Source organism: Rissa tridactyla, chromosome 8 (assembly GCF_028500815.1).
Source record: "Rissa tridactyla isolate bRisTri1 chromosome 8, bRisTri1.patW.cur.20221130, whole genome shotgun sequence".
NCBI classification, from domain to species: domain Eukaryota; kingdom Metazoa; phylum Chordata; class Aves; order Charadriiformes; family Laridae; genus Rissa; species Rissa tridactyla.
Window position 1 is genome coordinate 8,138,135 of NC_071473.1, and position 14,743 is coordinate 8,152,877.

The 14,743-nt window shown below is 47.3% G+C and overlaps 1 protein-coding gene across 1 annotated transcript; it reads left to right on the forward strand.

The window, feature by feature from the left end:
* The first annotated feature begins 81 nt into the window (after positions 1-81).
* Positions 82-14,727, forward strand: GGA2 (golgi associated, gamma adaptin ear containing, ARF binding protein 2). The gene is made up of 17 exons (XM_054212987.1): positions 82-239; positions 1,018-1,102; positions 2,016-2,091; positions 2,582-2,680; positions 4,379-4,502; positions 5,690-5,793; positions 6,250-6,330; positions 7,144-7,281; positions 8,354-8,435; positions 9,378-9,497; positions 9,769-9,936; positions 10,193-10,248; positions 10,540-10,691; positions 11,487-11,656; positions 12,555-12,724; positions 13,160-13,270; positions 13,897-14,727. The coding sequence occupies exons 1-17, from the start codon at positions 206-208 to the stop codon at positions 14,005-14,007; spliced, it is 1,881 nt and encodes a 626-aa protein (XP_054068962.1). The 5' UTR covers positions 82-205; the 3' UTR covers positions 14,008-14,727.
* The last annotated feature ends 16 nt before the right edge of the window (positions 14,728-14,743 follow it).

Sequence of the window (14,743 nt, forward strand, 5' to 3'; positions counted from 1 at the left end):
ACGCCAGTGAGGGGAGGAGCAACCGGAGGGGTGGTGTCGGGGTTGGGGGGGGGGGGTGTTTTACCAGCCCACGCCCACAGTGTTACGCTTCCACGCCACGAAAACTCGCGTGGGAAGCCCACGGGGGGCAAGCAGGAGCACGCAAGGAGCAACGGCGGGTGGATCTTCTTCCTGCTCGTGGCGGGGTGGAGCGGAGCAAGAGTCCATGGCCAGCACCGGGGAGCTGGAGCGGTGGCTCAGTGAGTGGGGCTGGGGGCTGCGGGTCGGGGATGGCTTCGCTGCTGGCTCCTGCGCCGCTTCCAGCAGTGCCGGAGCCAGCGGCAAAGCCATCCTCGACCCCCAGCCCCCACTGGGTGGGCAGCGGAGCAGCTTCAGCTCCATAGGGAAGGGTCCATCTCCTCCACGGAGCGCCTTCAGGGTCATGTTCATGGGTGCTGTCTTAACCTGCTGCATCTCTCCTGCTCCCCATCTCTCCTGTCCATCCTCGGCTCCAGTCCTGCCAGTGCTGTTTGTGAGCTGGAGTGGGCAGTAAATAGAGCCAAAAAAGACTTTTGCTCGATTCAGCCGTGCGGGCAGAGCTTTGGGATGGGCACTCACGCAGCCCTGTTGCAAAAGGCTAAACGGTGCCTGTGTTCCAGCACGGCAAGGGTTGCAGTCCGGTCCTGGGAGAGCTGCCTGTGAATGCTTTTTAACAGTTTCTCATGCTCTGTGCTAAAAGCAACATGGTGCTGTTGCTGCTTTCAACACCTCAGTTTATGCCTGACTTTGACTCTCTCAGGACTGTGTTTTTAGGCAGATTTTAGTAACAGCTGTTTCCTGCTCCTCCTGCGTCTTCCATTTCTGCCTTTTTTACAAAAAGTCCTAAAGCAGCTGGTAGCAGAGTGAGGTCTGAGCTGCTTCCTGCCTTGTGCTGCTCACTTGCACGCCTCTTGCACTGAGGTTGTTTTTTCTTTCTTTCTTTCTTTCTTTCTTTCTTTCTTTCTTTCTTTCTTTCTTTTTCCCCCTGCCCTGTGTAAGATAAGGCCACTGACCCAAGTATCCCCGAGGAAAACTGGGAATGCATCCAGCGTTTCTGTGACCAGGTGAACGCCGACACAGAAGGGTAAGGCAGACAGACAGCTCTTTGTGTTCGCTCTGTGCTGGGTGTCTGGCTCTGAGCTTCTCTTATGGCTGTGGGGGGGAATGGGACCTGTAAGCCACGGTGCGGGGAGCCTGGAGAGACAGCACAGAGCGCTCGCTGGGCTCTGCTGCTCCTGAGAGTGCAAATAAGTTGCAAAGAGGTGTATGCTAACGTGGTGGAGGTTGATGCCTAGGAATGGGCTCTGACATCCGTTGCTGGAACCCATGAGGCAGCAGGTCCTGCCTGCTGTGCCCTCACCACTTGGGAGACTGGCCATGGATACCCGCTGTGGGGTTCTGCAGGGAAGCCCTGAGCAAGCTCAGCCTTGGCTTTTCCTTTCAGAGAGATGAGAGATCTCTGCTGGGACTTTCCTACCATCCAGCTGACAGTCTCAGCTCTGTGGGAAGGAGCAGGAACTAATTAAGCACATGACCTGTCAAAGCTTAGTGATCATTTCTTTCTTTAGGGCAGACCCCTGTGCATTCAGAGCTGCGTAGCCTGGCACTGTCTCCCGCAGCAGCGTGTGCGCACAGGATCAGTCAGCAGGCTGTCTCGGGCTGTGCATCAGAGCTCCTGCGACTGCAGAGAGCCAGCTCTCATGGCCCTTGGCCAGGGAGAACCCGCAGCCTCTCCCAGCAGGCTCCCTCCCAGAGGACAGCCTCTGGACACGGCTGGAGATCAGCACTGGGGTCACACAAGCTGCTTCAATTCATCTCTCGCCCCTTGTGCGTGTGTGCGTGCCCTAGGCCGGCACTCTGCCAGAGGAAGGGTCTCTGTCACGCAGCAGGTTGTGAATCCGGCAGTTGCTCTTCTCTGCAGGGCAAAGTCAGCAGCTGCTTTTTTTTTTTTTCTTGGGAACTTGTGCATTGTCTGACTTGCTTCTGCTACTCCCCAGCCCATCGCTTGCACCGAGACTGCTGGCACATAAAATACAGTCACCTCAGGAGATGGAAGCTCTCCATGCTCTCACAGTAAGTGCTTTCATCCGCATGCAAAGAGAGGCAGCAGGAACTTGGAAACAGAGTTTGGGGGGTAGAGAGAACAGCTGTCTCTTCTTTTTCTCTTAGATGTCTCTCCCTTTTAACTTTCCATTGCACAAGAAACACAGAAACCAGGGTATAATGGAGGGAGTAACTGCTGTTGTTCCTTCCCGTGTCGCTCTGCTGAGGTGTTTCAGTGGTCTGCAGCTCTTGCTGTTTGACCCATGGTCCCACCACAGGACCAGGGGCCCAAAAGTTATTAGTGATGGGTAGAACAAAGCAGATGGTCTTAAACCTGCTGCTTAAGAAGGTTGGATGAAGGAAAATTACATGTTCTTGCTGTAAAACTTTCTCAGTATCTGGTGTTTGTGAATGCAGTGCCAGAAAGTTCTTAGATTTAGTATTATACTGGCAATTTTTTTTAAAATTCCCTAAGACCTGTGTGTACAGTTTCTCTTTGGTACTGTTTTGTTTTCTGCAGGTGCTAGAGACCTGTGTGAATAACTGCGGTGAAAGATTTCACCATGAAATAGCAAAATTCAGGTTTCTGAACGAGCTGATTAAAGTGCTTTCCCCAAAGGTAGGTGGTTGTGGTTACGCTGGATATTGCAGGTGGGATGCACTGTTTGTTTCACGCCAGATATGAAGACTTAGAATTAATCACACACAGAAGTAGAGCAGAATTTGTTCTGTGCCCAAGCATAAGACCTGAATGTGAATCCCAATAAAAGATGCAAGCCAAGGGCTCTTTTTGTGAAAAGCTTTTCCTTGTGGTTTCTCGTAACTGTGCTGGGATAGTCAGGGACTCTAAAGGAGCTTGAAATTCTTCCTGTGGCCCTTTTGGCTCTCAATGGTTTACAGGACTTTGGTTGGGGAAGTGACAGAGGACAGAGATGCCAGGAGCTGCCTAGAGCCTCTCCCATGTTTTCTTATGCTCTATCCTTAAACACTTGTCCTCCAAGTGCTCTCCTCCTTGCTTTCTCCTGCCAAAGGTTAGCCTGGCTTTGGGCCCTGTTCAACGGGCAGGTTCAGCTTACGTATTGGCAGGGGGGGACTGGACTTGAGGAGCGTTGGTGCAGTCCTTGTGCAGCACTTGCTCCACCGTCGCCTGGCGCTTGTGCATTCAGTTGTGCTGTAGCTAACGTGGAAGCTGCAGAGTCCCTTCCTGCCGCTCTGCTTCCCTGGCTCGCAATATATTCATTCAATATATTCAGTATATTCATTCCTGCTCCCTGCTGTGGAGCACTTTGCTTCTGAGTGCAATCGCTGCCTCCTGAGAAGAGAAGCAGCCGTCAGAAATGAGGAGTTTAGTTTGAGAAGCTAAGTGAGCTGCCAGTTCAGAGCAGGTCCCCTGGCAGTGCCTCTCACGATGAAAAATGGAGACCTGTTTTATCAGGGACTGCATGATCTTCATGCCTTACTCCTCTCCACATCAAATAGCAGGCCTGGGACTTTCTTAAATACCCTTCTCAGCAACTCAGCAATCGATTCCCCTTTTTAGCGGGTCCTGCGCACATTTACCACTTGTACAGGCTTCATTTTCCATTACATCACCTCGATGTCAGAGGTGCAAAAAGCTGATTTCGGAGAAACGTTTAACCGAACAAGAGAACCTCTTCTCTCAATCCCAGGTATGATAAAGGTATTTCAGTGAAACAACAAAGTTTAAAGAATATATCACCACAGAGAGTTTTGTCTGCTGTTTTGACAGAACAGCTATCATTTAGTGAATTTAAAATGCCTTGTGTGTGTGGCTTTTGTCATTCTTCCTGTTAATGCATTCAAGTGAGTGCTCGTAGGCAATAATGAGAGAAATCAGAGAAAACATCCAGATGCTGAAAAAAGGCAACTTTCATTTCTCATTTTGTTCAGGCTAGTGGTGCTATTTGCATTGCAGGCAGTTAAGGGAAGTATTTAAAGTCGAGCACAGAACTATTTTCACTAAAATAAAAGAGCCTACTTTTGGTTTCAGATTCAACTTCAGAGAAGTTTTGAAATGGATTCATTTTGATTGTCATATAATATTTATGTAATTATCATATGCTTAATAGCATTGCTTGTATTTACAGCCACAGCTATACACGCTCAGCTATACACACTATTTCCTATACCACAAGATACAGTTGATAACACTGAATAAAGTGTTAGGAATCCATTTGCTACTTGGGCTCTGCACACAAACAGCTTGGGGCTAGACCCATATGCCATATCTGGCACTAATTCTTTGGTTGTAAACTTTTTTGTCTCACTTTACTTTCTTGTTTTCTTTTCTTTTCAGTACTATGGAACCTGGTCTTCAGAAAAAGTCAAGTCAAGAGTCACAGAAGTAATATTCAGTTGGACAGTCTGGTTTCCTCAGGAAGTTAAAATCCGGGATGCTTATCAGATGCTGAAGAAACAAGGTTTAGTTCTGTTATTTCAGTTTCCTTTTTAGCCTTCAAGTCACATTGTTTCAGACCACAGATATCTGTCCTCTTCACTTTGTGACTCAGCTTTTTTCATAAAATATTGTGTGTCAGGATAAAAGGACAAAGGCCACGCTTAGAAGACTGTTTGGGTACTTAAGGATGCATGTAACTGTTTAAAAGACATTTACTAAACAGTGTTATTGAGTCAAAGATCAGGCTAGCCTTTGTGGCCTCTATTCACACAGTGCTCGCCACTGCTGTGCAGGGAAGAGGTACAGGACAAACTCAGAGTGAGCTTTGCTCTGGAGTACTCTCCCAGGATTATAAGGGATGGGTTCAGAGAGATCCTGAGCTGGACTTTTCATCCATTCCATCATATTTAATAATCATTGCTGGTATTGTCATCCAGAAATTTTTCTAATCCCATCTTGATATCCCAGGTAATAAGCTTCATAACTTAACAAAGAAAATGCCATAACTTTTCATGGAAGTTCAGGGGAATGAGGGAATTTGTTTAGTTTCCCCCCCCAAGGTTTGCTTTGTGCATCTTTGAGCAAGGCTTTGCAAACCTTCCCCCGAGTCCTGCTGTGGAAACCTTTCTCACCGTCACTGCCTTTCCTTCGTGACGTGGGCTGGGGTGCTGAGCAGGGCTGCAGGGGTGCTGGGCGCCCTCCTGACGGGCAGCTCTCGGGTTCCGCTGCCCATCCAACGCCTGTGCAGTCAGCTGCTGCTGCTGCAAGTGCTGGCCGGAGAGGCACGAGGGGAGACGTCCATAAAATCACTGCTCACGTTAAGGGCTCCTTTGGCATTCAGTTGTGTGTGTTTTGTGCTCTACGTTTTACGGCTGTACTGGTTGTTGCAATCCTGTGCGCCCGGAGGTCAATACTGGTGTGCTCCCGGTGCTCTTGCTATGGGCGGATTTTAGTGATTCACCCAGAGGGAGCTCAGCACATCCAAATTTTATTTTCTGCTCTGAAAATCTCATTTGGCCTGTGCTTAATTCAAGAGAAAAAAGGAAGTCTTTTGTCTCGGGGTGTGCTAAGGCAACTCCTTGCTTCCCATCTCATCCTGTAAAGTTCTGGGGAGGAGTGAAGGAACTAGGTGCAAAATGCAATGTACTGTTGAGGATTGGTGTTTTAACAGCTCGGGCATCACTGAACAAATACTATTACTCATTCCAGGGATTGTAAAAGAAGACCCCAAAGTGCCAGAAGACAAAATTTTACCTCCCCCTTCCCCGAGACCTCAGAATTCTATTTTTGACACAGATGAAGAGAAATCCAAGGTAAACCTTACGGTTTTCATGCCTATCCCCGTTCTGATTCGTATTAATGAGAAAACAGGCTCAGTCATATTGTGGAGGCTTTTGCTGTTTCAGGCAGAATATCTTCAGAGAATTCTTTGATGCTTTGTCAGAAATTTTTGCATAGTAAAAACTGAAACTCTTTTACAGAAAAACATCAGTTTCTATTAAACTTTCAGAGGGAGGGTTTTCCCAGGTCTTACAGAAGTTCTGCAGAGCCAGAGAGTTCCTGTTGCCAAACAGTGTGTGCAGGCAGCTGTGCGAAGCAGCAGTGTAATCTGGATTAAATTACGGGACGTGAGCCCACGTATTTCCAGGTTCATAGAAACCACTGCGACAGCGGGCGTCTCTCAATATCTGCCCTCCTGTGACGTGTGCCTGTAGTATAGTGCCCAGAGACTGCTGCTCACTGCTGTCCAATGCTCTCCCCTCTCACAGCTCTTAGCAAGGCTTTTAAAGAGCAACCACTCTGAAGACCTGCAGGCTGCCAACCGTCTGATCAAGAGCATGATTAAAGAGGTAGGCAGCTCCTTGGGTCAGGAGCTGTGTTTGCAGCCAGGGAGGGTGGGAAGGGACCTGGCAATTCAGTTTTTGACAGTGGGTCCTCTATACCTCATCTCCATAATGCTGCCCCAGGGGAGGGACGATTTTCAGTATTTGCTATTCTGAATTTAGAGTGTGGGATTGTTTGGGTTTTTTTCCCCTAAAATATGCCATTGCCAGGAGGAGGGAATATTTATACCCAGGAGCCTGTGTGGCAGGACACTTCCACACTAGTGGAATCCTGGCAGTAGTACTGCGTTAGTGATCGAAAATTTCCAAAAAGAAGCTCAGTTCCCAGTTGGGAAAAAGCCACATCTGTACAGAAGTGCTTCTTTTCTGCACACAGTGTGTGTGCGTGTGTCTGTTCTCATTTCCCATCTGAAAAGGCACTCCAATTCTCTGCATAAATAGGAGATTAGGTGTAGCTTAACAAAATCCCTGCCGTCATTTTGAGAGTGTCCTTCTATATGGTAGAAGCCACCAACTCCCAACTCTGATTTTGAAGTCTTAGTCGTGTCTGTGATGAAATGAATTCTTATGCACCAGCACCCTGGCCAGGGTGCCCCGAGAAGGGCAGGAGGTTTCCATCTTCACCCTTGACAGGGAGGTGTGGTGCAGCACTGATCCTGGGGCTGTCGGGGGGTGAGTCCTTGAGCCTCCTCTACCTGCAATAAGACGTTAATAGGAAGCAACTCCCCAACAAGTGTGATCCAGAGTGACCCAGCCGAGCATGTGCACTGGCTGTATTAGCCCCATCATCATCTACTTTTATTTAATTTTCCATCAAAGGAACAAGAAAAGTCAGCTAAGGTGTCCAGAAGAGTGAATACCATCACTGAGGTTTCTGAGAATGTTAAACGTATGGATGAATTACTGGAAAACTACAAGAGGCAAGAATTATCCAGATCTGACCACGAGACCCTACAGGTAAATGCTCTTTTTCCTGCGTAAGAGGTTCTTTTGACTGGCTATGGCTGGGAGGGCCCATGGCAACAGGATTCAAAGGGCAGCATGGTACACTCGGCTTCTGCCGGGGAAAGAGCATTACCATGGCTGAAATAGCTTCTAACGTATTTGATAAATAACAGTCCCTCCCGTCAGCGTGGGGGAAGTTGGAATGGAACCATCTCCTGCGGTACCTGTTTGAGTTTCTGTCCAGTTTAGCTGCTCTTCTTCTGGTATCTTATGGGGAAATGGTTCTTCCTCCAGTAGTGGTGTAACACACAGGAATCCCCTTTAGCCTGGGCGGGGTGTGGTGAGATCTGACCAGAGAAGCTCAAAGCTGTGGGTTCTTCAGCTTGTGCTACGGTTTCTGTGATTCCCGTTTTTCTACCCAGAGTTCCCTGATCTGCTGCTGCTGCTGCTCGTAACTGTCAGTGAATTAAGGAAATGTTTGATAGGGCTGTCAGAATAGCTTTATGGCCTCCAAATACCTGAAACTCCACTAGGATGCCTGCCAGACTTTGTACGTGAGAACTTCTCCTGTGGCTATGTGTGATGACAGAGTTTGGAGTTAGGTCCTTTGGAAGGGCTGCTGCTGTAGATGGAAGAGGCTCTACTTTCAGACTGAAAAAATGGCTGCCTCCATGCATCTTCACTTCCTAAAACTCCAAGAAGAGAGTCATAAGCAGGTTTGCATTTTCTGAGGGTAGATGCAACTAATGGTTTTAATACTTCCCTCTGATTACTGTGATCAATCAGTTTACTCCTGGATACTTTTGAGTAATTTTACGCTGATCTATCCTACACCTGTGTGCATAGAGAGGATTTGACTGCTGAGGAGATACCAGCAAAGCCTCCTTTTTCCGGTGGCTGTACTTCCAGGCTACCGTGGGTTTTTAAGAGTGCAGTAACCTGTAGCACTGATACCCTTTGTCTGGACCTGGGCAGAAAGTGCATCTTCTAGAGGTAGTATCACTTACAGGTGGTCACAGGGACGGAGAAGTGTGAAAGTGTCTGGGACCTCCTGAGCAATGATGTGAAACATTTCCTTCCACAGACTCTGTTTCAACGCTGTGAGAAGCTCAGGCCGCTGCTCTTTCGCCTTGCCAGTGAGACAGTTGATGACGATGAGGCTCTAGGTAAGAGCCAAGACTGTCCTTGGATTTTGTGGGGGGTTAAGTTTATCTACCTTTCCTTTGACAAGTGGGGTGTTCCCTTCCACTGATTCCCACAGGGGAATGCTCAGGCACATGCTACCCTGCTGGTAAAGCTTTCCACTTTCACCTCTAAACCGTGCCCATGGGAATTGGCAGTCTCCTCACAGTCCTCTCCAAGGAAGCTATCAATTTTCACTTGGAGCCCCAAATTAAACAGTGAACCCCGTTTCTTTCAGCCAAGGTGGTTTTCAGAGTTTGAGGAGTTCTGGTGTTCACAGAAGTGAAGGCTTTTGAGGTCTTTTCTCTACAGACCTGTCTATAAACACAGAAGGGAGAATACTTTTTTAATTTTGTAAGTATCATATTGAGGAGGGTCATATGAGCAGAATTTTTGAATTCCACAGTTGTGAAATTTAGCCCTTCCCACAAGATTGTGTTTCAGTCTTGTCCATATGCCTTGAAAACCTGACTGAAGTGATGCCTCGCTGAAAAGACATCTTAAACAGCAACCGTAAAAGCTCACCTGTGCCTCAAACATTTCATTCATATCCATGAAAGCCAGGGTTCTTCAGCTGGGGAGTGCTGGATTATAGACTCAAGTACACTCATAAAACTTGTGGAGAACAGCAAAGTGCATAACAGATGGCAGGAACTGTAAGTACCTTAGAGATAGGATCAGATTTCAAAGTGATCTTGATAAATGACAGAGAGGCCTGAAATCAGCAGATGTATGTGCAAAATGCTGCACTTCAGAAAATGGAATGAAAAAGTAGGCAGGATCTTAAGGCAGATTGCCCCACTAGACTTTGCTCCAGGCAAGTCCTTAGCTGCACAGTACCTTTCTTATGAGCAGTTTGGAGAGTGCTGTGGAACTGACCACCGTGTTAGAACGTTAATGGTTTTGTTTCTTCTCTTGTTTTCCAGCTGAGATACTACAGGCCAATGACAAGCTCACACAGGCGCTCGGACAGTACAGGCAGGTTGTGGCAAGCCATGAAAATGGTGGTGGAGGAAGTTCAGCCACCAACTCTGCTGATGCACCAGGTAAAGAGCATCCTGCAGCGTTCCATGACAGCTCTGCTCCTGCATGTCATGTATGAGTGAAGTTTGGAAGGGAAGCGCTTCTTGGAGAATAAATGTGAAGAATACATAATACAGGAAAACTACTATGTAACCATCGTTTTCTTTTACATATGGTTGATAGAAAATATTCCTCAAGTTCTTCACCTGTTAGTCCTTTCGAGCATGCCTGTACCCATAAATACGCTGTTCCTTTCAGGAGGTTTCTCTTTAACTCTTTCTGCTATCTCCAAAGCATGCCGGCCAGCCCCAAGACGCATGAAGAGCTATACACTGATTGACTTCTCTGAACTGGAGGCGACGTCCCAGTCCCCTACAGACCAATTTGCAGACATAACCACCGCCTCCCGCCACGGCAGCACAACCTCTACCTGTCTGCTCGATGAGGAGTTCAAGTCATTAGGTTTGTATGTGCAGTTCAGTACAGTGTTACCCTTGTTACTAGGATTCGTGGTGTTTAATAAAAATAGGAGAACTTGAATTTAATGTTGGTCCTAAGAGAAAGCAGACCCTTTCAGCCAGTGTCATAAGATTTGAAGAATGTAGTTTCTTTAATGGTGTTAGACTGTAGTCAAACGGCTGTTAGACAACAAAGGAAGAATCTATGGAAAACTCTTGTTTTCTGTAATTGATTGGTGGCATTCTGGCATCTTTCGTAGGTCTCAGCAACTCTCCTGTTGAACAGAAACCACCACCCGATTTTGGCTTAGCAGAGGTGAGTGATCCTCAGGTATGTTAGTCCGTACAGTACGAAGGACAAAAATCAGACAGGATTCTTGATCTCTTAGCTTTCTCTGGCAGCCTTTTTTTAATGCCACTCTGTTCTGACGGGAAACTGGAATCCTCCTGCTCTGCAATGAATTTCTCAGTTGCAGTTTGCAACCAGATTACTCATATTTATTTCTACTTTAATTAGTGTTGTTAAAAAGTGTGATTCTTTTCAGTGGAACAGGTCTCATTTTTGCTGATGTTATATAGCATGAACCAGAAGTGCCTTGTTTTTCAGACTGCTGTACACAATGGATATGGTGAAATCGTAAGTGCTGTTCAAATGCTGGGACTGCAGGAGAGCTGGGAAGACAGCTCTTCAGAGAAGAATGAATTTCAGGGCCTGGGCGATCAGCTCTCTCCACCATCCAGGAGCAAGACGTTATCCTTGTAAGCAAACTCTGCATAATACAGTCTGACTTTGGAGACGAGGAATACTGTTTTACAGCAGTGAGGTTTAGGAAAGCCTTTCAGCTACAACTGGTTAGTGATGGCAAGCTATCCATCCGCGCATTGGCTCTTAAGCAGCAGTTATGCACCTATTAATTGCACTTTGTGTAATTGCACGCTAGGACCTTCCAAGGGTCAGAAACTTGGAGAGACAAATCCCGTGGCTTAGTAACAAGGTGTTCTTGAGCTAAAGGAACAAAAACCTTACAGTCAGGTCTTTTTATAATAACCCGTGACTCAAAAAACACTTTCCCCGGCTTTCTTCAGTCTGTGACAAAGTAGTTTCCAGGCATTCAGTGTAAGCCCAATAGTTCATGAACCAAATTAACCATCCACAGAGCGGGTGGATGCTTATCCAGTCTGACATAATATGGGCCAAGAAATTTTACTGGATATTCACAGCTTCTTGCATTGTCTTTGAGCTAGAACATATTTTAAACTCACTGACTAGAGCTCCAGAGAGTCTGTGCATAGGGAGAGCAGACTTCCAAAGCCCCTGAACAGTTTTGCATTAGTAACAGAAATCAGTCTGCCTTAATCAGTGTTGAAACAGCAGCTTCTTCCATATAAAATAGAGACAGTTTTCAAATTTCTCAAGAACTCAGAGTGTAAGCTTGTACTTTCTGTATACCTAAAAGTGATGAGAGATTGGGAACACAAAATGGACACAGGAGATGGTATATACCATGTAATCTCTCCAGTTAATATAAGCTTTCTACATGCTTTTCTTTCCAGGGATTTATCACCAATGAAATTGCCCTTTCCAGATCTTCCAAATAGCTCAATGGCAGATACTTCATTCTCCAGCCTAGGCTACGAGCTAAAGCCTGCTGCCTCTTTGCATCCAGCTTCTCACGATGCTTCTCTAGAAAACCTTTTTGTCCCTTTAATTTCAATCACACCAAGTAAGTGCAATGGTTTCTGTGCCCCAGCTCTGCTTACTAGAGGCTTACTAGAGCTCTTCTGTGATTTTTGCAGAGGAGCAAGCCAAAGTAGCTTAATGCTGTGTGGGCTGGCTGGAGAAAACTAATGTCTGTTCTATGAAGGACTTGATGTTTCTGAGAATTTGAGCAAGCGCTAGGGATTGTATCATGGTCTCAGCACCTTTAATCAAGCTTCAAGCAGTTCTTTTCCAGAGGCTTAAAAGATAATTATGTGTGGGAGTTGTCCCGCTTGCTAAAGCAGAGCTGTTTTTTCCACCTCTGCTTTTCGATTTAACACCGCATGGCCTGGCCCTGCAACCACTTGATGGAGTGTTTCCCTGCACGCGTGGTACCCCAGTGTCTCTGAGCAGGGCATGTCCTGTTAAGAGGACTGCGGAGCCTTGGCCATCGCTACTTTTGGAAGAGGATGGGTGCAAAGACATTCTGACCTGATTGTCTTGACTTCAATCTCTCAAGTAAAGGATTTACCAGATTTTGGAAGGGCTGGATGGTGATAGCCAGGTGTGGATTTACCAGTCAATGGTGATAAGAGCTAATTCTTGTATGTGCTGAAGAGTTATGTTTTACTTTTCCCATCATATCTGTATGGGATTCATACCTGACATCTCTAGCTGACTCTTAAAACCTGAGCTGCTAGTCTCCCCATCTCTAGACATTGAGATTCCTTTATTTGCCTTAGAGGCAAAATGTAACTCACAGGCAGGTGCTGTATGCTGCTTGGTCTGTGGGTTTGTTGGAGGAAGTAAAAGTTTGCATGAATGTTTCCTTTGAGCTGTTCCTTATCCTGTCTTTGCTGTTCTGCCCTCAGAAGGGAGGGGAATCCATTCTTTGTATCTGATTCTTCTTTTGTCTCTGGCAGGCAGTATCTGTCCACTTACTGTGTACGATAAGAATGGTTTCAAGGCTATGCTCCACTTCTCCAGAGACCCTGCTCCTGGCCGACCAGATGTGCTGGTGATGGTTCTTTCCATGCTGAGCACATCAGCTCAACCAATTAAGGACATAGCATTCCAGGCTGCAGTTCCAAAGGTGAGAAACCTATGACAAGTAGCGGAGAGTGGGACTACTCAGAAATGTCCTGAGGAGAAGGTTTGCCATTTCTTGCTTAGGATTTGCCTTGCTCAGTGGAAATTGCATGGCCTCCTTTCTCTGAATGGTGAACTTGTATGGTGATGCCCTGGTGCCTGATTTACAGAGTATATCCCTGGCCTTGAGACAAGAAGGCAGGGCTCCAGACACGCTGCTTTAGCCTCCTGGGTAAGGCACTTGTTCTGCCTGCATATGTGCAGCATAGAATTATCTATTTAGGAATATCTGCCTTTAGATGCAGGTTGTGGAAAGGCATGCTTTTTATTAAATGACAGAATCTGGCTGATGTATCTTTAACCAGCTCTGTGGCTTCGTAATACTCCCAGTCTTTTTTCAGTGTGGATCAAAAAGCGTTCCTTTTGTTTTCTCTTTCAGACCATGAAAATAAAGTTACAGCCAGCATCCGGTTCTCAGCTGCCTGCCTTCAGCCCTTTCCTCCCCCCTGCGGTGGTATCGCAGGTCCTGCTCCTTGCCAATCCGCACAAGGTATGTGCGGTGATTGAGTCTGCTGGTGGAGTGCTCTGAACGTCACTGTAGTGGGTCAGGTATTTGTATGAAAGGTGGGGAGATGCAGGAGAGAGACAGAGCAGTCTGGGCTGTGCTGGGAAGACATTTTTCCCACTGAAACAGCTTTTCAGAGATATAATCTGAAGGATCAAATGGGCAGTTGCTGCGGGGGCTTGCACAGTTCTACTTCAGTCTGCCTGCATAGGTGGCTCCTAGTAGACACTGTGCAGATGCTTGCAACTGATGGAACACGAGGCCACCCAAGGCACAAGCAATGGGTGGCAGTTCTGTTGCACTGATGAATAATCATGAGACCAATGACTGTTGTAAGGAATCCTCTGTCTCTGAGAAGGTTGGCCAGACCTGGATTGCCAGTCATGCCCTTGGGTTGCTTGCACAGGTCTCCCAGGGGGTTCCAGTCACTCCTTATATATATTTTAGGAAGATCTAGGTCTTGTTCTGTGCAAAGCTTCGCATGCCTGAAGTGTTACTCTTCCCTTTCAGAAGGTGTTTCACTGCAGGAAGGCTGTGAGGGGCGAGGCTGAAGGGGGCCCAGGAATCTGCCAACCATGACGTGCTCCTCTCTCTGTTCCTTTCTCTCATAGGATCCCATCCGTCTGAGATACAAACTAGCGTTCACGCAAGGTGTGCAGCCCTTCAGTGAGGTGGGAGAGGTGACTGGCTTCCCAGAAGCAGAGCTCTGGGGCAGGAGCTGAAGTTCAGCAGGGTTGGACATTGCCACGTTGCCTTAGCGGTGGATGGGGAGGGACTGTGTGCCAGCAACGCCAGCCTGGACTCTGTAATGGCTCCTTTCCTTGGGATCCGCCATCTCCTTCTTCCTTTTGGTTTCTGTGCAGGTGTCTGGCAGGAGGAGTGTAAGCTGGCTGCTTCTGCCACAGCCTTTTTCTGTAGCTGACCCTGCATTATAGGAGAGCCTTGCAGTCCGGGAGCCTTAATGCTTCTTCCCTACAAGTCTTTCCTGCTGCTTTCTGGGCCAATTTGCCCTCTACCCTGACACTTTTAATTTTTGAATTAAAAACAACAACAAAAAAGCAATCCTATACCAACAATCAGTCCTTGTGGCAGACCTCTTCCAGCCAGGATCTGTTCCAGGGATGTACCCACCTCGTCCTCACTGCAGGAGGAATGGTGGGAGCCGGGCTACCTGGACTCTGCTGGATGTGGTTTATAGGGAAAGGGACAAAATGGAGAAAAGGGAGTAAACAACGGGCATCCTTGGGGACCAGCCTGGGATAAAAAACTGCCGAGAGTCTCCCGCCTCAGGAGACCCTTCCACGACTCTGGCCTCCGTCCCTGGCAGCTCCGGACGTTATTTTGGTACTAGTTTGCCCCGTATTGGGAGCCACCCCCTCGTCGTTTCTCCACAGACCCCGTTGAGGGTCGCCTCTTTCCGCCTTTAAGCCGGTTCCCGAGCCAGGCCGCTCCGGGAGG

Excerpts from the sequence above, each read along its gene's own strand:
- GGA2 (XM_054212987.1), top strand. The coding sequence starts at position 206 with ATGGCCAGCACCGGGGAGCTGGAGCGGTGGCTCA. Across the intron at positions 8,436-9,377 it reads TGATGACGATGAGGCTCTAG|CTGAGATACTACAGGCCAAT; the intron begins GTAAGAGCCAAG and ends CTTGTTTTCCAG. Across the intron at positions 10,692-11,486 it reads AGGAGCAAGACGTTATCCTT|GGATTTATCACCAATGAAAT; the intron begins GTAAGCAAACTC and ends TTTTCTTTCCAG.